Source organism: Musca vetustissima, unplaced genomic scaffold (assembly GCF_032173495.1).
Source record: "Musca vetustissima isolate MV318-11 ecotype Yass unplaced genomic scaffold, APGP_CSIRO_Mvet_v1 utg49456, whole genome shotgun sequence".
Taxonomy (NCBI): domain Eukaryota; kingdom Metazoa; phylum Arthropoda; class Insecta; order Diptera; family Muscidae; genus Musca; species Musca vetustissima.
Window position 1 is genome coordinate 101,785 of NW_026874922.1, and position 20,672 is coordinate 122,456.

Below are 20,672 nucleotides of genomic sequence, written 5' to 3' on the forward strand. Positions count from 1 at the left end.
ATTTGAATTACTTGAGTGGGCCATCCACGAGAGAAAGTTGCCACTCTATGTAAAAGAAAAGACAGTTATTGAAATGTTTCAATAATTTCTTTGTACGGCATTCATTACCTGTTCGGGATTACCCAATAGGCCAAACTGATTTAACGCTGCCGCCAGAATGGCCGTATTCATTGGCAGAGAATTTAAATTAAGGCCCATTCCTATATTCTGATTGGAATTAGGACCAGGAGGGGGATTAATACCTAATGTCTGCATATGCATGTCCAAGGGTCGATTTTGACTACTATTAAAATTGCTGCTAGTGTTATTTGTGTTTGCTGGTGGTGGTGGCTGTTGCGGCATCATGTAATTTCCTCTGTTTCCACGTGTATACGTATTTTCGCGATTTACAGGAACACCTCCTGTATTGTTGGCACCCAACATTGTTGAGCCGCCTTCATTGGGGGCTGTATTGGCATAATAATTGCAGCCTCCACCACCACCGCCACCACTGTTATGCATTCCTGGACCTTTCGATTTAAACAGGCCTCCGTGAGTGTTGTCGTTGTGGGCGTTATGATGAGAATTTCTACCACCACTGTTTGAATTGTGATAGGAGTTACGGTGATGTTCATATTTTGGGGCAGCGCTTGAAACATGTAATGAAACTCCTGCAAATAATATCAATAAATATCGTGTACCCTATTGATTCATATTCGAATTTGCTACCTTTTACAATGTGATCCTCTCCACACAAAGATGCCGCCACTTCTGGGTCAAGAAATGTTACAAAGCTAAATGCTCTGAATGGCCTAGGAATAAATACATCTGTCACTTCACCAAATTTGGAAAAATACTCTTTCAAGTCCTCGGCAGTAATATCCTCTGTACAACGGCCAACAAATACTTTACATGGTATTTGATTAGGGGCACCCTGTATTGCAAGCATGATATATAAGTCTCTGTCCACAACACTGATAGCAGCATTTAAAACATACCTTCGAATTTGGAACTTTCACCTCACACCAACGACCATCGATTGAATGCCGGTTAGACAACACTCTGGCCTGTACATCATACGAACCAAATCGTACAAAGCCAAAACCTTTTGATTGCCCCGAATGTACATCCTTTTTGATTTGAGCCATAAGTACCTCACCAAATGTCTCGAAATAGGCACGCAGACTTTCTTCTGTGGTCTTCCAGGGTAGACCCAAGACAATTAAATCAGTACAGCGTGCCCGTGACTCCATGCGCTTGGTTTTGGCTGTGGAGTTTTCCAATTGGTCATCACTCTTTCGTTTGTTTTCTGCAAATAATTTCATCACTCTAGATAATAGCAAACACATTGCAGAGGCATCCGGCAGCTGGGGATAAGCTACGAACAACCGGCCTCAAATAAATCGTATACTTCGACGTCATTCTACTTACCTTTGGGAAAGACACAATGATAGACATGATTGCCCCAGCCACTTTCGCTTGGTGGATATAATTTGCCGTCATTTAATCGAATCCCACGAAAACATTTGGTCTCTTCATTGAGATATTTCAGACCACTTGCTCCCGGAAAAGTTGACTGCAATGTTGACAACAGCAAGTTCTTATCTGGCTCTATGGGCAATTCTATTGGCTCTTCTCCATCTTCTTCGACTACTTGTACAAAATCCATACTTAATCAAATGACTTTCGGGGGCCAAAACAATTAAAAACCAAATAAATTATTATATTATAACAATAAATATGTGAAAAAATTGTGAGTATACAACGACGATCTCAAACAATCAATCGAAAAAAGCAAATGACTACTTGATTACAAATTTCATAGTAATCGGTAACCAACTCATTGACAAAATGGACAACATGCAAATCACATATGTACTTTGAAATCAGGTATATTATCATTATATCGCAGTTATGAATTATATAAAAAACGTGCAATTATTATTTTCTTTAATTCTCCACAAATTTATAAAGTAAATATTTATCGCCTTTAAAAATACCAACAATTTATTGTACCCATATGTTGTTTACGCTTTTGATTTAGGGCCTACATACAGATGACACCAAAAACTATTCATGTGACGTTTATTTGTATTTAGTGCACATTTACACATGCGCATTGGGTGCATACAATTCCAATTCCCTTTGGGGATTGGCGCAAATATTTATATATTTATGCTTGACTTTTTTGCAAATTTGGAATGTTAATGTTAATTTCTTCAATTAGACCTTTATAAATGCTATAGAAAATAACGTATAGTGTGTGGGTCTCTTAACAATTTCGAATGCAATGCTACAAGGTATAAAAAAACGTTTCCAATTTTTCAAATTGTAAAAATGCGTCATTGTTGGCAACGAATAACAAGTAGTCGGTACATGACATCAATGAGCCATTGATATGTCTTAAGTCGATCTACATATCCCTAAATGACGCGCGAATTGAGTTGGTCGGATTGAAATACTGATGTGAAGGAAGCCTGAGAAATTTTTATTTAAAACACATGTAAAAAATAACTGGAATAAAATATTTACACCTTAGTTTTACTTTGTGAAAGTGCATTTCAGAATATATGAAATTTGAAGCTGGTGAATAGAGTTTTGTCCCAAAAAAACTTATCACATAGCCCAACCACGTAAGTATGTATACATATATTCTTTTATTTGAAAATCTACTGATAAATTCAGACAACAATAAGAATATTAATCGTGAATTCTTCTTTTGTGGTAGATAAAATGAGTACCGCCAATTTATCAATACTGGCCACATTCGACGATTTGCGTCGATGCATTCAAGTCCTAACCGATGGCACGGCCGAAGAAGAGCTCTTGAAAATTTTACAGCTTCAAAAGAAAATGCAGCTAGAATGTCTTTCGAGGGCCCAAGAAGCCCAGCGTATACAAAAGGAATTGGATGCTTCGTTGCAGTCAATGGCAGATTTGGAAACAAAATTGTTTCATGCCCGTCGTTTGTTGGAAATGGAAAGCAAGGCTCGCAAAGAGGCAGAATATGATCGCGATCAAATGGAGAAGAAGCTAGTTGCCGTGGCTGATCTCTTGCAACATGAGAATAATTTGAAAAATGAAACAAGGGACAAATTGGGTTTCCTGCACACGCTGCCTAGAAAGCGAAAATCTGTTAATCGGAATTTGGAAGAAAAATATGGCAACGAAATCAACTCAACGGGTAGCTTCTTGTCGGACCTTTCAATAACACAATCGGAGGATGACTTCTTGGATGATCGTCCATCTCGAACGTGGCATAAAAACCGACACTCGGCAGCAAACAATGGTACGGCCTTTGGCAATAAAAGAACTCGTTTGTGCGATGATAATGCTAACACTCCTCCAGTTCTGCAGCAACCCGTTAGGCGTTCTACCAGGCGTAGTAAGTCGAACACGAACAACAACAACAACAATCAGCAGTATAATGTAATAGATCTGGTCAACGGATCGGAACGCATTTGCGCCACCACTAAGGTTTCTATACCTCAAGATGGCAATGGAGCCATACGTGCTGAGTCTACAATTGAAACTGTTCCTGTGTTGGTACACAAGGAAGATTCGCCAGCAGAAGAAATTCAATCATCTACGCCATGTCGTTCACCCTTAAAGCAGAATAATTTCCAAGGAATTGTAAACAACGCCGACTCTCCAATGGCACAAAATCTAAAATCAACAGGAACCCTAAAGAGATCACATAACTTTGTGAGCAAGACTTTTATTAGAGGCGAAACATGTGTACATTGTTCTAGAAAGTATGTTGGAATTTTTTAGTGATCCCACAAATAAGTAGAGTAAACTAAATTTAAAATATGTTTCTATTCTAGAATTCGTTTTGGCTCCGTTGGTCTACGTTGCCGTGACTGTCCAATCAGATGTCATACCGATTGCCGTCCATCGGTTACAGTTTCCTGTGTTCCCTCAACTGGCACACCCACTATCAAGGGTCTAATGGGTCATATTGCCGACTATGCACCATCTGTGGCGCCCATGGTTCCAGCCCTTATTGTACATTGCGTCAATGAAATAGAAGCACGAGGTCTTACCGAAGTTGGTATATACCGTGTATCTGGTTCCGAAAGAGAAGTCAAGGCATTGAAGGAACGTTTCCTCAGGGGCAAATCACCGCCTCAATTAGCCAACATTGAAGTCCACGTTTTATGTGGCTGTGTTAAAGATTTCCTTCGTTCTCTGAGAGAACCACTCATACCCACAAATCTGTGGAAAGACTTTTGCAATGCTGTACAAAATCCATCCGAAGAGGATATACAAAAGGATCTATATAAAGCAATAGATGCTTTGCCTCAACCAAATCGTGACACTTTGGCTTATTTGATTTTGCATTTCCAACGCATAGCTGAGTGTCGTGAAGTCCTAATGCCCTTGGATAATATTGCCCGGGTATTTGGACCTACAATAGTGGGTTATTCTTCGCCTGATCCAGATCAGCATGCCATCTTTACCGAGGTCTACACCCAATATACGGTAATGTTGCATTTATTAAAAATACCAAGAGTATTTTGGATCCAATATGTACCTCAGATCGAAGATAAGGAAAACAAACACAATGCAGCAAACATAAAAGAAACTCCTGGTAATAATAAAGAATCCATTTATTCACTATATGGTAAGTGGATTATATAAATGTGCATAGATATTGTTTTCAATTGCGTTCCTTTTCAGCAACCCCTTTAAAATCCACACTTAAAAAGCGACGTCTCTATGGCAGTCCCCCATATCCAAAAGATTAGATTAAATCATAAGAAATCTTCATTATTTTCATTGTTATGTTTATAATAATCTATTTTTTTCTATATATATATCAGATCTTTATTGTAAAATGTTTATTTGATATTATTGTAATTTCCTCTTTAGTGATGATGGTTTAAGGGTTTTTTTAAGTCAGAATTTACTTAATTACTTTCTATATTTTTTTACAAAAGGGTATTGCATTTAAGAATTCCTAATTATTTTGGATTAGTTAAAGAAAAAATGAAATGAAATTGACACTTATTTTCTTTTTACTTATTTTACTATCGTATAAACATATATGTTTTAATGGAATGTGTCTACAACAATAATAAAGAAATGGATTTTGCAATAAATGTGTTTTGTTGTTGTTGATGGGTAAATATTTGTTGAGAAGGGGATTAATTTTATTTTTCTAATAAAGTTGTAGATTGAAATGGGGTTAGATGTTTAGTAGATCGTTGTTATTGTTTCATTGATAACTTTACGATTTTAATTTGTGCGACTAGTTCTTTGTATTAACAGCTGGGTTGAATGCAGAGTTCAACAGAACTAAATTGAGAGTAAGTATGTGAGAGCGTAACTGAGAGATAATCATTAAAAATGACTGACGAAAAGAGACAAAACGAGAATACGTGCGTTAGTGGTTTAATATATATATATATATATAGTGTTATGTATCCATATATTTTGTAATGCAAGGCGTACGCTTTATATTTAAGGCCAACTTAAAAATGACAACAATGGGCATTCATGTGACATTTTACACCAATTGTATTTGGAGCAAATATACACATGCGCATCAGATGCATACAATTTCCTTTATTTTAATTTTTTTATATGTATGGATTTTTTTGGAAATTTTGGAAAGCTCTACAGCAATAAATAGGGAAGACCGCATATATTGTGGTGCTTTTAATGATTTTGAATGTGGTGATTTCGAATTTTTCAAAAAAAAACTTCATTGCTGGTAACTAATAACAAATACTCGGTGTATGAAATCAAAGAGTCATTCATACTCGAAAGTCATTCATACTAAAAAACGCGGGAATTGAATGGTTTGGATTGAAATTCTAGTATAAAAATAACCTGCGAATGTTGGAATCTTTAAATATTTTCAAAAAACAATGAGAAGCACGGATTCAGTGGGGATTCGATTCTCTTAAATAATTTAAAAAATGCAATTCTCTGTTATTTTCTTAAAAATTTTGGTTTTAAAAACATCAATTATTTTAAAATTGTGATAAATTTAAATTATTTTATCCATTTCGAAATATGTTACGTTTACCATTTATCGAAATTCCATGCATTAGTGAGAGTAAGTGAACAGTATGCTAGCGCACTATTTTCTGCATAGCTGATTTAGACAATACATCTATCAGCTGATTGTTTTTTCTCCCCTCTCTCTCATTCGTAAACAGAAAGATGGTAATTTTTTTGTAATTTTCCTTTAATGTTACATTCTATTTGCTATTATTCCATTTCTACCCTCTTAGTAGCAATTGGAACGATTTCAAATTGGTTCGGTCCTCCGAATATACCAATATATACACACAACACACACATCCGTATAATCGTTCGTATAATTGTGGGTGTCTCTGTTGAACAAAGTTATTTCATTTCGTTTATTTTTTCGGAAAAGTTAACTTGAAAACGTTGTGAGATTTTCTTCCTTATCGGCTTCTCATCGCATCGACCCTTCAGCTAACAAAAGAAGAAAAAAAGAACGGCTTTGTTTGATTGTGCAGGAAATTTTCTGCATGATACGGCATTGCAAAAACATTGCATTGAAGTAAGTTGAATCGGATTGAATTGAATAAGAGGAATAGCAGTATTGATTTTTTGCAAAACCTTGAATTTTTTCCCTATTCTTCCTTGTGAGTGATTCCGAATGAATCTTACAAATTATTTGTGTTGTTGTTGTTACATTGCAGATGAAATACTAGAATTACTACTACTAACTGCTGGAGTTACAAAAATAGCAATTATTTCAATTATTTTTTCGTATTGCATTCCTCAACAACCACAACCCCCACCACCCCACGTCGAGAGAGTAAACTGAAGCATCGCTATCCATTATGGCTATGTCAAAGGTTATACGAGTCTTGGAGAAATCCATACCACCATCGCCGCACAGCGTTCTGATGGAATATCGCAATAAAAACGAAAGCATCCTCTTTGAGTCACACGCCGTGGCCCTGCTGTCATCCCAAGAGTCGGAGATAATTCGCAAACAATACACGAAAGTGTGCGATGCCTATGGTTGCCTCGGTGTGCTGCAGCTGAATGCTGGTGAAAGTACGCTCTTGTTTTTAGTTCTGGTCACTGGCTGTGTTTCGATGGGCAAGATTGGAGACGTGGAAGTGTTTCGCATACAGCAGACCCAGTTTGTATCGTTACAAAATGCCGCTCCAAACGAAGATCGAATTTCCGAGGTGCGCAAGTTACTTAACTCTGGAACGTTTTACTTTGCCCATACGAATCAATCGGCGACCAGGGCTACGAAGTTTGATATAACACTGTGTGCCCAGAGACGCTTCCAAACGGCAGAAACAGACAATCGTTTCTTCTGGAATCGTATGATGCACATACACATGCTACGTTTCGGTATTGATTGTCAGGCCTGGCTTTTGAAGGTGATGTGTGGTTCGGTAGAAGTGAGGACGGTTTATATTGGGGCCAAACAGGCCAGGGCAGCAATTATATCGCGTCTGAGCTGTGAACGAGCTGGAACTCGTTTCAATGTGAGAGGTATGTTCAAAATATAATGTCGTTGTGGATTGGATGCCAATATTAAAATATCGCTTCTTTGTTTTGATGATGCTGTTAGGTATAAATGATGAAGGCCATGTGGCCAATTTTATAGAAACAGAACAAGTCATCTATGTGGACAATGATGTGACCAGTTATGTACAAACTCGTGGGTCGGTTCCACTCTTTTGGGAACAACCTGGCGTGCAAGTCGGTTCCCATAAGGTTAAATTGTCAAGAGGATTTGAAACGTCGGCCGCTGCCTTCGACCGCCATATGACCCTAATGAAACAGAGGTATGGCTATCAGGCCATTATCAATCTACTGGGTACCTCGTTGGTGGGCAGCAAGGAAGGCGAGGCAATGCTTAGCAATGAGTTTCAACGTCATCATGGCATGTCGGCCCACAAGGATGTACCGCATATTATTTTCGATTATCACCAAGAATGTCGTGGCGGAAACTTTGCTGCTCTGTCCAAGTTGAAGGAACGTATTACAGCTAGTGGCATAAACTATGGCATATTCTATGCTGCTGCGGGAAAAGTGGTGCGCGAACAATTTGGCGTTATACGAACCAACTGTCTGGATTGTTTGGATCGTACAAATTGTGTTCAAACATTTCTGGGATTGGATACGCTGAACCAACAATTGGAGGCCTTGGGTTTTGGTGAAAAGAAAAACCTGACACGTTTCGAGGAAATATTCAAACAAATGTGGATCAACAACGGCAATGAAGTTAGTAAAATTTATGCCGGTACTGGAGCCATACAGGGATCTTCCAAATTAATGGATGGTGCACGTTCGGCTGCACGTACAATTCAAAATAATCTATTGGATAACTCCAAGCAGGTAAGATATCACCAAATCATGTCCTCCAAAATGTGAGTTGTTGATACATGTATTTCCTTGCTTGTTGTTTGTTTAGGAAGCCATTGACATCCTCTTGGTTGGTTCAACACTTAGTTCCGAATTAGCCGATCGTGCTAGGATTCTGTTACCATCCAATATGTTGCATGCACCCACTACCGTATTGCGAGAAATGTGCAAACGCTACAATGAATATGTCCAACCGCAAACGGTGCGTGTAGCCGTTGGCACATACAACGTCAATGGTGGAAAACATTTCCGAAGTATTGTTTTCAAGGACACCCTCTCCGATTGGTTACTAGATTGCCACGCTCTGGCACGATCAAAGGCGTTGGTGGACGTCAACAATCCCTCGGAAAATGCCTCTAAACCAGTTGATATATTTGCCATTGGCTTCGAGGAAATTGTCGATTTGAATGCCAGCAACATTATGGCGGCCAGTACCGAAAATGCGAAGCTCTGGGCTGAAGAGCTTCAAAAAACAATATCCCGAGATAACGACTATGTGCTGCTAACCTATCAGCAACTTGTGGGCGTTTGCTTGTACATCTATATACGTCCGGAGCACGCTTCCTATATCAGAGATGTAGCCATTGACTGCGTCAAGACGGGTCTGGGCGGAGCAACCGGCAATAAGGGTGCCTGTGCCATACGTTTTGTATTTCACGGCACTTCGATGTGCTTTGTGTGTGCCCACTTTGCAGCCGGACAAAGCCAAGTGGCCGAACGCAATGCCGATTATGCGGAAATTACCCGCAAATTGGCCTTTCCCATGGGTCGAACTCTAAAGTCACATGACTGGGTGTTCTGGTGCGGAGATTTCAACTATCGCATCGATATGGACAAGGAGGAACTAAAGGAGGCCATAAAGAACGGCGATTTGGCAACTGTACTCGAAAACGACCAACTACTCAAAGAACAAGAGGCCGGAAATGTATTCACCGATTTCCTAGAAGGTGAAATAACATTTGACCCAACCTACAAATACGATGTGTTTAGCGATGAATATGATACGTCGGAAAAGCAACGAGCTCCAGCCTGGACAGATCGAGTGCTGTGGCGCAGACGTAAGGCATTGGCCGAGTCCGACTATAATGCAGCCGAATGGAATCCCGGAAAATTAATACACTACGGCCGTTCAGAACTTAAACAGAGCGATCATCGTCCTGTAATTGCCATCATCGATGCTGAAATAATTGTAATTGATCCACGGCGTAGAAGGAAGGTTTTCGAAGAGGTCATTAGAGATTTGGGGCCACCAGATTCTACAATAGTTGTACATGTACATGAACCCTCGGCCGACGATGAAGGTCCAACCATTTATGACGAAAATGTAATGTCAACACTAATACAGGAGCTGTCAAAGATGGGTGAGGTTACATTGGTGCGTTATGTAGAGGATACAATGTGGGTAACATTCCGGGATGGCGAATCGGCCCTTAATGTCGTCGCTAAGGGCGAGACAAACATTTGTGGTCTGCACTTGAAATTCGAATTGAAGTCACCCGATTGGATGCGTCACGTGGACAATGAAATTGAACTGTGCACAACGAACACCATACCATTGTGCGCCAATCCGCAAGAGCAAGCTTCGCTATTAAATGCCACACCTGAGATTCCACAAAGACCAAAGCAACCACCAACGCGACCCGCCCCAGCTAGGCCGCCAATACCAATGTCACCAAAGAATTCTCCCAGGCATTTGCCACATGCCGGCGTTATAAGTGTAGTGCCCGAAATGTTACAACCCAAGCCGGCCAAACCCCCGATGCCACCACAGCCGCAACAACCACCACAATTGCCACCACCACTAAGACCAGTTCCGGTGAATGCTGTCGTCGACACTCCATCCTCTTCGAAATCGCAATCGCCCACGGAACAAAACTCTCCACTTCACTCGTCGTCGGGCAAAACATCGCCGGTTGGTTCAGGGTCGAATGCAAGTTCATTGCCACCGACGCCACCACGAAATACACAGAGTAAGAATGTGACACCCGTGTCAACACCGTCGCGTCAGTCCAAACAGTCTTCGGTTGATGTCCAAGATGCTGCCGGTGCTGCGGCCTACAACGACAGTAACATCTATGAGGAAATTCAAGATGATATACCAGCACCCCGGCATCCACCACCACCATTTCCACCCGTTCCCAGTGACAATACTAACGATAGTCCACAACGTCGACCACCAGCTTTGCCAGCAAATGCACCAATGGGACCTCCACCACCGCTTCCAGTTCGACGTGGACCACCACCAATACCGAATCGTGTTGGTGGTGCACCTCCCCTGCCCAATCGGCCGAACAACAATTGAATTAACGAAAACAACTTAACTTGAAGTCGAGGCATAATGCCGAGAACAAAGTAAGTAGTACCAGCCTTTTGCTTCTAAGTAGTAGTTGTTGGTAAGAGAGACCAGAACAAAACACACACATTCCACAGGAAGTAAACATTATATTATCATTATATACAAAAATATATATATATACACACGGAGAAAACAGATAACATATAATGCGTTCAAGAAACAACAACTTCCTTAGTATTGAAATTTTATTTTTGTTTGATTTTGCAATTTGCATACAATAATTAACTAAACTATCATGTCAATAATAGTATACTAATAATATGAGGGTCCTCAGGAGTTCCTTATAATCACCTACACCCCATATATATATAACTACAATGTACTATTATATATATGTATGGTGCAAATAGTAATGATGAAAACTAGCTCATACCTAATTACGCTTAAAGGACAAACAAACAAAACACTCTTGTTGGAAATAATAGAATTAATAACTTATCACAAAACACACACACTCACCCCCACTTCGGTGACACATATTTCTATGTGTGTTGTAATAAAAAATAAATATTTAATTTTAATCATCATTAAGTTTATTATGCTAAAGTATTAAAATAATAGCTGTTAACAAACAATCAATAACAAAATAAAAAAAACTAGTCAAATGCCCAAGTGGTGGAATAAACATATACTATCTACATATAAATGAATGAATGATGGATGAAATGATTCATTGAAAAAAAAAACGATTTAAAGAAAATTGAATTACAAGAAGGAAATGTTGTTATTGTGTTATTGAATAAGGAGAATGTATAAAATTCCAAATTGGCCGTTTACAATGTATTCTAGGTGTAAGCATATAGTACGTACATATACTATACACACACTCATAAGATAAACTTTTGCAATTGAATTTTCCAATTGTTTCAAAATTTATTTTGTTTTTTATTATTAAATTATTTTAATTGGAAAATGTAGATCCATTTTTCGCCCTCATCTTGCTAAAGACTTTATCCTATTTCTTCTAATACACCCGTTTTTTTTTTAACTTGTCGGAAGAATAAAAACATTTCGTCAAGTACTCTGTCATGGTTAAATATATTTAAAGAACAACCTCTCAAGGATTATTCAGGAGTCTGTATGCTTGGATTTACACACAATCCCTTTAGGGAATCAATCTTTTCAAATTTTTCTAATTTTTTTTAGCTTAATTTCCACTTTTCTCCCAATTGTTAGGAGAAGGTCCAAATTTAGTAGTCTTTTTAAGATTTTGGTCGGATTTTTGAAGGGGTAAAAAATTTTTTCGCAAAGTCATTCCCAATATGGATTTATGATTTGTCATATCCCATAGACCTATTAAGGTCTTGCTCTATTTTTAAATTTCTAGCCGAATGTCTCCGTACTGCTGGTTTTGATGATTGGCAATAGGTGAAAATTTTGCTTGTGAACAATTTTGTTGTTTGTTTACAAAACATAACAAAACAGCTGATTAAATATCAGCTGATGGTACAAGAAAAATCTTGCTGAGTAGTTTTTTCCTTGTAAGAATTTGCAAATACTCTGTAAGACAACTGTCAAATCTGCTCTCTCTCTCTCAATTCACTCTCTTTTACTGGACCTTGGGTAAACGAATAACATTTTGTAACAATTTGTACAAATTATTGAATAAGCGAACGAACCTAAAGGTACGTTTAGATTAGTGCTGGGCAAGCATGGGAACTGGTGCCCTTGTTTACATGGGTCAATAAGCTCATTTCATATGACCGTTTCTCATTTACTCTCCGAGCATCGAGTGGATTAGATTTACGAAATCCACTCGATCTCAAATGTCGATTTCATAGCGTATACGTCAAATATAATCCACAGGATTAGTAAGGTGGATTAACGTGACGTATACGCAATGGAATTGACGTTTAAGATGGAATAGATTTAATAGTCTAAACGTAGCCTAATGCTGTCAAAATTCGATTCTTCTTCTTTTGTGTTGCTCCTTCTTCGTTAACATCATAAATATTTAGAAAATCTTTTAAAACTTTCGAAACTTCCTTGATGCAAAAATTTCTTTTTTTTCGGGGTTCACTCCTGTAGAGATCCATGTTTTGAAAATATTCGATATTTGAAAGGCCCTAGCCACCGCATTTTCCAAACAAAGTGACCTTAAAGGTCGTTTACATTGAACCGGATTTGGTTAACCGAGTGGGTTTAAATTTTCAATTCCTTTGAATATATGCCAAATAAATCCTCATAAAGTAGGTTAACCCGGTAAAAAGTTCTAATGTAAATGCCGTATTAGAGAATATCAAACCAGATTGATGAGGGTATAATATAGTCGGCCTCGTACGACTTTTACCCTCTGCAAATATTTAGTTGAATCTTCTCGGATAGTAGTCTAAATTATTAGCCCAGCTTAATTTAGTTCGCCGCTTCGTTTAAATTGAAGCCAGAGACACATTCAGAGAGTACAGAGATGCATTTGCCATCCCATCATCTAGAATTTCTTTCATTTTTCTTTTCATTTCCTCATTTAAAAAATATGATTGCACCTTACACACCAAATCTATACAAAAATATTTATACGTTGATCTTATAAATTTGTTTCAAAATATGTTAAAACGAGCGAAATATATTCAATCAACTACATAAACATAAATTACAAAAAAAAGCTATAAACGAATAACTCGCCTAACTAAAGCCTAACAAAAACAAAAAACCAAGAAAGAAAAAACAAATTTCAATTGTTAACGTTTTATTTGAAAAATAAAAAAAAAACAAATTTTAAAGTTGTCTGTTGAATGTAGTAACACTGATGATAATGATCAAACACTCTATAGTAATAATCAATTAACAAAAAAATTAATAAACCTTATATAAATTTATGTAGGAACCATTATTATTATTATTGCAATAAAAGCGTATGGCAAATATATATTATCATGTTATAATTATGTATGTATATGATGGTTAACAACAACACAGCTATATATTATGGTGTCGCCTATATAAAAAATGCTGGAAACGGATATAACAACACACACAATTCTCTTAATAAAAACAAAACAAAAAGAAATGTAATACAATATGTAATAAATGTTAAAAGCTAAAATACATATAACATATATACATCTACTTATAAATTATATAACAGCAATTAATATATTAAATAAATTAATAAAAAAAAATACACACACACACACATGCCAATGAATGACTATTAATCTCGTCTCGTCTGTTTAAAACCAACGTGGCATTGCATCCATTGGCAAATTCTTTTGATTCGGCAAGGCATTACATGGCCTTTGCTGGCGCCAAAACTCTTGACGTTTATTTAGAAAATCCACTGCCTCCTTGGCATATGTTGATATATTTTCAGTATTGGTATCGGCCCTCACCAAATCGGGATGTTTTAATAAATTCTCCAAATACTCCTTGTCGACACACAATTCACCCAAAAGTTTTCGTGCATTTCTACGTTCCAATTCCGTTTTAGATGGTTTGGTGGCTCTATGCGGTCGGGCACTACTGTTCACCTGTGATTTCGGAGTATTGTCCGAGGATTTTTTATGTTTATTTTTGGTTGATGTACTGGCGCCCGGTTTGCCAGTCTTCACGCCAATGGTATTTTCAATAGCTTCTTGGGTTTTTTGTACACCCAAACGAAAAGAATTCAACTCTGGTCGTGCCCGGGCACCCCTGTGGAAATACATAAGGCTCTGTTCGAATTGTCCCAAATAATATAGGGCCTCAGCCTTTTGGTAAATGGCTCGTATATTATTTTTATCCTCATTCAGGGCGGTCTCAGCATCAACCAAGGCCTTGGAGGCTTCGCCCAACAGTAAATAGCATTTACTGCGAGAAACCAGGGCGTTTATATCCGTGCTATTAAGTTCCAGAGCCTGAAAAAAAAGAAAACATACATTGTGTTATTACTATTAGGTATACCCTGCACTCATTCAAATAACCTTGGAAAAGAAATGTATGGCATTTTCAGGATTTGCATTTTTAATCTCCTTCAAACCCAAGGCAATGATCGAATTAATATCACCCTCATCTGGTATCATAAGAGATTCACTGCGATCTTGTTTTTGCTTGATTTGTAAACTCTGTTTGATATCAAATGTCCCGGCACTAACAGCCGCTGCCCTATCCTTGTCCGTATAGAAGTCAACAAAATTTTCCTTGGGTTTTTTACGTTTTTGCATCAATTCCTCAGTTCTTTTACGGGCCGCTCTTAGCTCAGCTTCAATGCGATTCATACGTTGATGCTGGCCCTTGGAAGGAACACCACCATCTGTTGTATCCTCATTGAATTTCACCGATTGTTTTCTACGTGTCGTCTCCTTGCTGCTGTTGGTGGTGGCGATTTTGCTTGTTTTGGTGGCCGCCGATGTTGTCAAAATTCGACTTTTCTTCTTTTGTGTTGCGGCGACTTCTTCATTAACATCATCATCGGATGGTACGCCTAGACGTGTAAAACTTTGTAATAATTCTTGTTCTTTATCAATATCAAGGAAATCTTTTAAAACTTTAGCCATTTTTTTGATGATGATGAAATTTCTTCCCGAAAAAAATAAAATCTTTTACTACATATGCTATTAATTTGTTGTTTTATGTTTACATAGGTGAGTTACGTTGCCTGGCTACCAATATATTGGAAATATTGATAATATATAAGAATTATTAATGAAAATACCACACATGACACCTGTGTTTCTTAGGTGAAATGCTAAGAAAGCTATGTTGTAAAGGACAGTGCATTGGGTTTGGAATGTGAGAATTATCAAAAAATTCTAATGCTGTATACAAATGTAGAACATTCTATATTTTTCTGTAGAATGCATTATATATTTTTCGATTTTTTTATTTTAGTTCAATATTACATTTTTTATATTTATATTGGGATATTAGAGACCAAGCCTTCCAAAAATGTCTAATAATTTATAAATATAGTTGTTTTCGGGTTTTTATCATTACAAATCATACTATCAACACAAAAATAAATTAAAATTGTTTATTTTCGAGTTGATCAACATTTTTTGAAAGCGAAATATATAATTTACGTAGATCAGCTGTTTTCTTTGCTGGTTTTTACTAGATGACATTTGCTTGTTTTTTGTTATATGCAGATGTTACTAATTTTTACTGGGTGATTAAACGATTACCCCCCACCTATGATCATATAACGCACATATGCATGTGGTTAATGGAAATTTAAAACTTACATCAAAATAATGTACTAATTTTTTTTAAACTATCCAAAGATATTGTTCTAAAATCTAATACCGCTACGTATATCCATTATCAGTATAAGTTGAGTGCCACATTTTTGCGCCAAAATAAAGTATTACCTTATGTTTGGCAAAATCTGTCAATTGTAGCCGTACTTAGCAAAGCCACAAACAAATAACGGTAAAGGCGCCAACCATTTTGGGAATTGATTTAATTTATTTTTAGATTGGCAACCCTGGACTTCTTTTATTATCAATGGTTGGCAATATTAATGGAGAGCGAATATGAGCAAATATAATCACAACCAGATGGCGCTTTCAATAAAGGGTAACATCAAAATACTCACAAAAACATAATAAAATAAAGATTTATCACATTTTAATGTTCACACATTTGTTTTCTGTGAAATATTAATAACTTCCTACGTTTATTGTGCCATGGAATGATTGATTTGTAATAGAACATTTAATACGAAAAAATGAGAGAATAAGATTAAACTCAGCTTCCTTAAATATACTTCTATATGAGTTTACGATAGTTGGAGAATCTCAAAACCTTTCAAGAGTATTTTTATTTATTCGAGGTCTTCTGAAGATTACCTAACTATTTTTAATAACACAACACATTTTAATTATTAATTTTGACGGATATACGTGGAATCATTTTGAATGGTTTTTGGAAAATGTTGATACATAGAAAGCTTTCTATCAATCGTATTAAAAATGTATAAGCTTTTTTATGTGTTCAACTTGTAATTTTATCCTCATTATTTTTTTGAACATAATTTTACATTTTTATAATATTAATTTATTTATTTTATAATATTTTTTATTTTCCTATAATAATTTTTATTTATTTTTTATAATATTCATTTATTTTCACTTCCTTTTATTTGTCAATTTACCTGATTATAACCAATCAAGGCCTTTTCATATTCCCTTGATTTCATGTGATTTTTGGATTGATCACAAAACAATTTAATATTCTGTTCGATTTCTTCGATCGTATCGACTTTGGGTTTTTTACGCGGCATTTTTAAAATTTTATTTCAAAAATTATTTCTTTGTTGTTTTTTTTTTCTATCAATAATCAAATAAAAGCGATTTATTTACAATTCACTTGTATCCGTTTCCGTAACCGTGTCGATTGTCATGACGGGAACATTGAAATGCAACTGAAAGGAATGTTTCCTTCAGTTGGTTGTTTACTTTCTTTTGTGTGTGTAGAATTGTTCGACAGTTTTTGTTTCGTTTCGTAGATTTTATTGTTTTGTTTGCTTCCGACAATTGTAGTTCTGGAGGAGAAGAGAGGTTGGCGGTAGCAGATTTTATTGGTGAAAATAATGGGAGTTTTAGGTTTTGACATGCAAATATGAAATAATAATAATGTTGTAGTTGTTGATGTTGTTTGTTTTGAATTTTTGTTGTTGTTGTTATTGTTATATGAGGACTTATCATACGTTTTCTTTGATTAATTTGAATTAAGTTTTAATTGTTATGTTATTTAAATAAATATTTAACTTTTTCATAATAATACCCAAAAAGGGCGATTTTGTTGAATAAATAATTAATTAGTGAAGTAGATAGTAGTTTAGTATTCATTATAAAACTATTTGATTGAAGTAGAACATTTGTTTGAGTCTATCCCCTTCTATGAGAAATATGGCGTGTGTGTTTCAATAGGCTATGCTAAAAAAATTTGTTATTTTCCCCCCACAACACACGTTTACTACTTTCAACGCCTCATTTATTAAGGCGGTGCCATTGTTGTCTTCTTTCGTTGATTAATTATCAACGCATAAAAACTAATTTAACAACTAACAGCACGCAATTGTTTGAAGGATAAATTTCTTTATAAACGCACGAAAACTTCAAAATAAATGATAATGGAAATTTTGAAAGAAGTTGCAGAATTGCAATTTCCAATAATTAAAAACAATTTCAAAGCATGTTTAGACCATGGCACAATAAAGAGGAAGTCCATTTAGAGCAGCTGATGTATCTATTAACTGTCAAAGTGCCTAATTCGATGTGCAATGTTGCCAACCATGTGAAATGTGATATGGACAGATGGACTATACAAAAACAAAAGGCTTTTGTTTTGATACATCACCTTATTATTACACCATGGTTTAGACTATGAACTTGAAATCAAACGTCATTTCTATTTCGTATACCATGGCACAATGAATAGGTAGAGCAGCTGATGTCGTAATTAACTGTCAAAGTACGTAAATTCTACTTGAATTCGATGTGCAATGTTGCCAACCATGTCAAATACTATAAGAAAAAGGTGGCAGATGGTCGAGACAAAAACAAAGGTTTTTGTTTTGACACATCACCTTATTGTTGCATCATATCGTATACGTCATGTAGATCCTATTCATAAATCCAGGGGACGTATACGCTATGGAATTGCCATTTGAGATCAAGTGAATTACGCAATTTGCTCTAATTCTAGTACTTTACTTTTAGAATCTTATATGAATCTTTTAATACGAGTAATAATACGAGTAATGGTTACGGTTACCATAATTTAACCCCTTTTCGGGAATTTTCTTTTGTTTTCAATGCGGATTTAATACAAATTGCTGGATAACATGTTTGATGGTCGTGTTTACTTTATTTAGTTTTTGTCATTATTATTATTATTATGAATGCCGAATGTCATGTTTCGTTTGTTGTATGTTGTTTATTGTTATTGTTATCTTAATTTGCAAACTTGTAATTCATTCAATGCCTACTCTGGTGATTCTAGAAGGTGGGCGATTTTTTAAAAATTTTGGGAATTTGTTATTGCTAAAATTTATTTTTAAACCATAATTCCATAAAAAATGCAGTGAAAATTAGCAGAGTTGGACGGCACCGACTATGTGATACCCTATATCTCTTTTCAATATGCTCTTAGAATTCAGCTGTTTAACTCATTGCCATTTTATTAAAATAGCTTTCGTGTAAACAGAATAGAAAAATGTTACACATTTTAAAAATTTACCTCATTTATAAGGCGTATAATCAAGAACCTTCGAAATCTAAACGATATATTTTATTAAAATAGGTTTCAGGTAAACATTACCTTACAGTTGGTCTGTTCCCGTTCTGCAAGAATCTACTACTTTTTACTACGATAACGAATTTTCCTTTATGAAAAAATAGTAAAATCTAGTAGATTCTTGCAATACGGGAACAGACCAAGTACCTTTACATTTTACTGAATTTAGTAAATCCAGTAGCTCTAAATTGTCAAGTCCTTTGCATGCATATATGCCAACTAAATCCTTTATGAGGATTTAGTTGGCATATATTGGAAGTAAACATTTTCATGTAAAAGTTTGGAGTTTTTTTTTAAATAATTTTGACATATTTTTAATGGAGGGTAAAAAAGTGACAGCTCGTACTTAAATAGTATCTCGTATGACCGCGATTATGGCATATTAAAAAGGTAATCCAGTATGATCAGCTGTTTCTCAAGTTAGCTGTCAAAATACATTATTGTGAATTGAATTACAGTATAAATATGTAAATAAACAACTAAGACGTCAACAAAACAATTTAGAAATCAAAGTCACCAACGAAGATCAGCTGCTTCTTAAATATATTGTGAAAATATATTATTTTGATGTAAATTTACATTATAAAAAGAAAACAGCGTCCAAATGTTTGACATAAAAACAGCTGTTTTTTTATTCATGGGCGAAACAAAGTTATAACTCAATATATATTAATAACTCAATATATAACAATAATGCATTTTGACAGCAAACTTGAAAAGCAGCTGCTCTCCCTGGATAATATGCCTATATATAACTCTTAGAGGTCATTGGTATATTAAATCTGCTCGATTTCAAAAGTTAATTCCATAGAGTATATCTATTCACAAATCCAGTGGATTTGACGTATACGCTATTGAATTGACATTTGACATAGAGTGGATTTCGTAAATCTAGATGTGATCTTAATGAATTGTCTGATAATGGTTCTATAGATATATTAAATACAATCCTTCATAGCAACGGCCATGATGCAATAATAATGTAATGTATCAAAACAAAAATATATATTTTATTCCAAATTTGTTGTCAAATTTTATCTGGTAACAAAGAGAAACTATGCACTTTGACAGTTAATCGAATAGTCGAATAGTGCCTATTAAATGCCTTCACTGCGACAATGCAGGTGATGCATCGAAACAAAAACCATTGTTTTTGTCTCGACCATTTGTCAAATTTTTCCTTATAATATTTCACATTTTTGGCCATATTGTACACCGAATCCATGTAGAAATTACGCACTTTGACAGTTAATCGAGTCATCAGCTGTGCTTAATGGACTAACTATGTATTGTGTCATAGTACTCTCATTTTCTAAGTACATTTATTACCAAGTGTTCACACAGGACAATGGTACATATGAATGTTCTTATACAGAAACTGTACTAAGGTTTTCATCTGAAATTAATTCATAAAGTTTTTTTGTTTTTAAATAATAAAGCAAAATATTGCGATTTTTTCTACATCCGTTATCTACGGTACTAAAATTTTAATATTCGTGATACAATCACATAATAAATATATCGTTTATCCAATTTGTAGTTTTGTCATAATACATGGATAACAAAACAAAAAATAATAATAATACAATCATACAATCATATCTTTATAAATTTGCGCCAATTTAACAAAATTTGGAATTTTATTGAAATTGATTTGTGTATGTGTGTGTGTTTGTTGCTGCCAATCGACTTTTTCCATTTGGTTTATGTGGTGGGTAGTCGATGTCGAATTTTCTATAATTCC

At 35.7% G+C, this 20,672-nt stretch overlaps 4 protein-coding genes across 5 annotated transcripts; 2 read left to right on the forward strand and 2 right to left on the reverse strand.

Annotated features, from left to right (window-relative positions):
- Positions 1-78: 78 nt before the first annotated feature.
- Positions 79-1,654, reverse strand: LOC133337400 (TAR DNA-binding protein 43). The gene is made up of 4 exons (XM_061545626.1): positions 1,411-1,654; positions 978-1,288; positions 709-913; positions 79-650 (listed from the first exon to the last, which is right to left on the reverse strand). Exons 1-4 carry the CDS (start codon positions 1,646-1,648, stop codon positions 79-81), a joined length of 1,326 nt encoding a protein of 441 aa, XP_061401610.1. The 5' UTR covers positions 1,649-1,654.
- Positions 1,655-2,702: 1,048 nt separating this feature from the next.
- LOC133337410 (rac GTPase-activating protein 1) lies at positions 2,703-4,744 on the forward strand. The gene is made up of 3 exons (XM_061545634.1): positions 2,703-3,734; positions 3,807-4,606; positions 4,663-4,744. The coding sequence occupies exons 1-3, from the start codon at positions 2,713-2,715 to the stop codon at positions 4,728-4,730; spliced, it is 1,890 nt and encodes a 629-aa protein (XP_061401618.1). The 5' UTR covers positions 2,703-2,712; the 3' UTR covers positions 4,731-4,744.
- A 2,051-nt stretch (positions 4,745-6,795) lies between these two features.
- Positions 6,796-10,657, forward strand: LOC133337388 (synaptojanin-1). The gene is made up of 3 exons (XM_061545615.1): positions 6,796-7,479; positions 7,559-8,328; positions 8,405-10,657. Exons 1-3 carry the CDS (start codon positions 6,807-6,809, stop codon positions 10,655-10,657), a joined length of 3,696 nt encoding a protein of 1,231 aa, XP_061401599.1. The 5' UTR covers positions 6,796-6,806.
- A 3,224-nt stretch (positions 10,658-13,881) lies between these two features.
- LOC133337413 (outer dynein arm-docking complex subunit 4) lies at positions 13,882-16,910 on the reverse strand. Of its 2 annotated transcripts, none has more exons than XM_061545639.1 (2): positions 16,782-16,910; positions 13,882-14,544 (listed from the first exon to the last, which is right to left on the reverse strand). In XM_061545639.1, exons 1-2 carry the CDS (start codon positions 16,908-16,910, stop codon positions 13,882-13,884), a joined length of 792 nt encoding a protein of 263 aa, XP_061401623.1. The 2 variants fall into 2 exon arrangements, with proteins under 2 accessions (XP_061401623.1, XP_061401622.1); XM_061545638.1 differs by lacking the exon at positions 16,782-16,910 and adding an exon at positions 14,611-15,183.
- Between the last annotated feature and the right edge of the window lie 3,762 nt (positions 16,911-20,672).

Coding starts and splice junctions, on each gene's coding strand:
- LOC133337400 (XM_061545626.1), bottom strand. CDS start 1,648: ATGGATTTTGTACAAGTAGTCGAAGAAGATGGAGAAGAGCCAATAGAA. Junction 1,289..1,410: donor TCATTGTGTCTTTCCCAAAG/GTAAGTAGAATG, acceptor AATTATTTGCAG/AAAACAAACGAAAGAGTGAT. Junction 651..708: donor AGAGGATCACATTGTAAAAG/GTAGCAAATTCG, acceptor TATTATTTGCAG/GAGTTTCATTACATGTTTCA.
- LOC133337410 (XM_061545634.1), top strand. CDS start 2,713: ATGAGTACCGCCAATTTATCAATACTGGCCACATTCGACGATTTGCGT. Junction 3,735..3,806: donor TGTGTACATTGTTCTAGAAA/GTATGTTGGAAT, acceptor TTTCTATTCTAG/AATTCGTTTTGGCTCCGTTG. Junction 4,607..4,662: donor ATCCATTTATTCACTATATG/GTAAGTGGATTA, acceptor GTTCCTTTTCAG/CAACCCCTTTAAAATCCACA.
- LOC133337388 (XM_061545615.1), top strand. CDS start 6,807: ATGGCTATGTCAAAGGTTATACGAGTCTTGGAGAAATCCATACCACCA. Junction 7,480..7,558: donor AACTCGTTTCAATGTGAGAG/GTATGTTCAAAA, acceptor TGATGCTGTTAG/GTATAAATGATGAAGGCCAT. Junction 8,329..8,404: donor TATTGGATAACTCCAAGCAG/GTAAGATATCAC, acceptor TTGTTTGTTTAG/GAAGCCATTGACATCCTCTT.
- LOC133337413 (XM_061545638.1), bottom strand. CDS start 15,183: ATGGCTAAAGTTTTAAAAGATTTCCTTGATATTGATAAAGAACAAGAA. Junction 14,545..14,610: donor CCATACATTTCTTTTCCAAG/GTTATTTGAATG, acceptor CTTTTTTTTCAG/GCTCTGGAACTTAATAGCAC.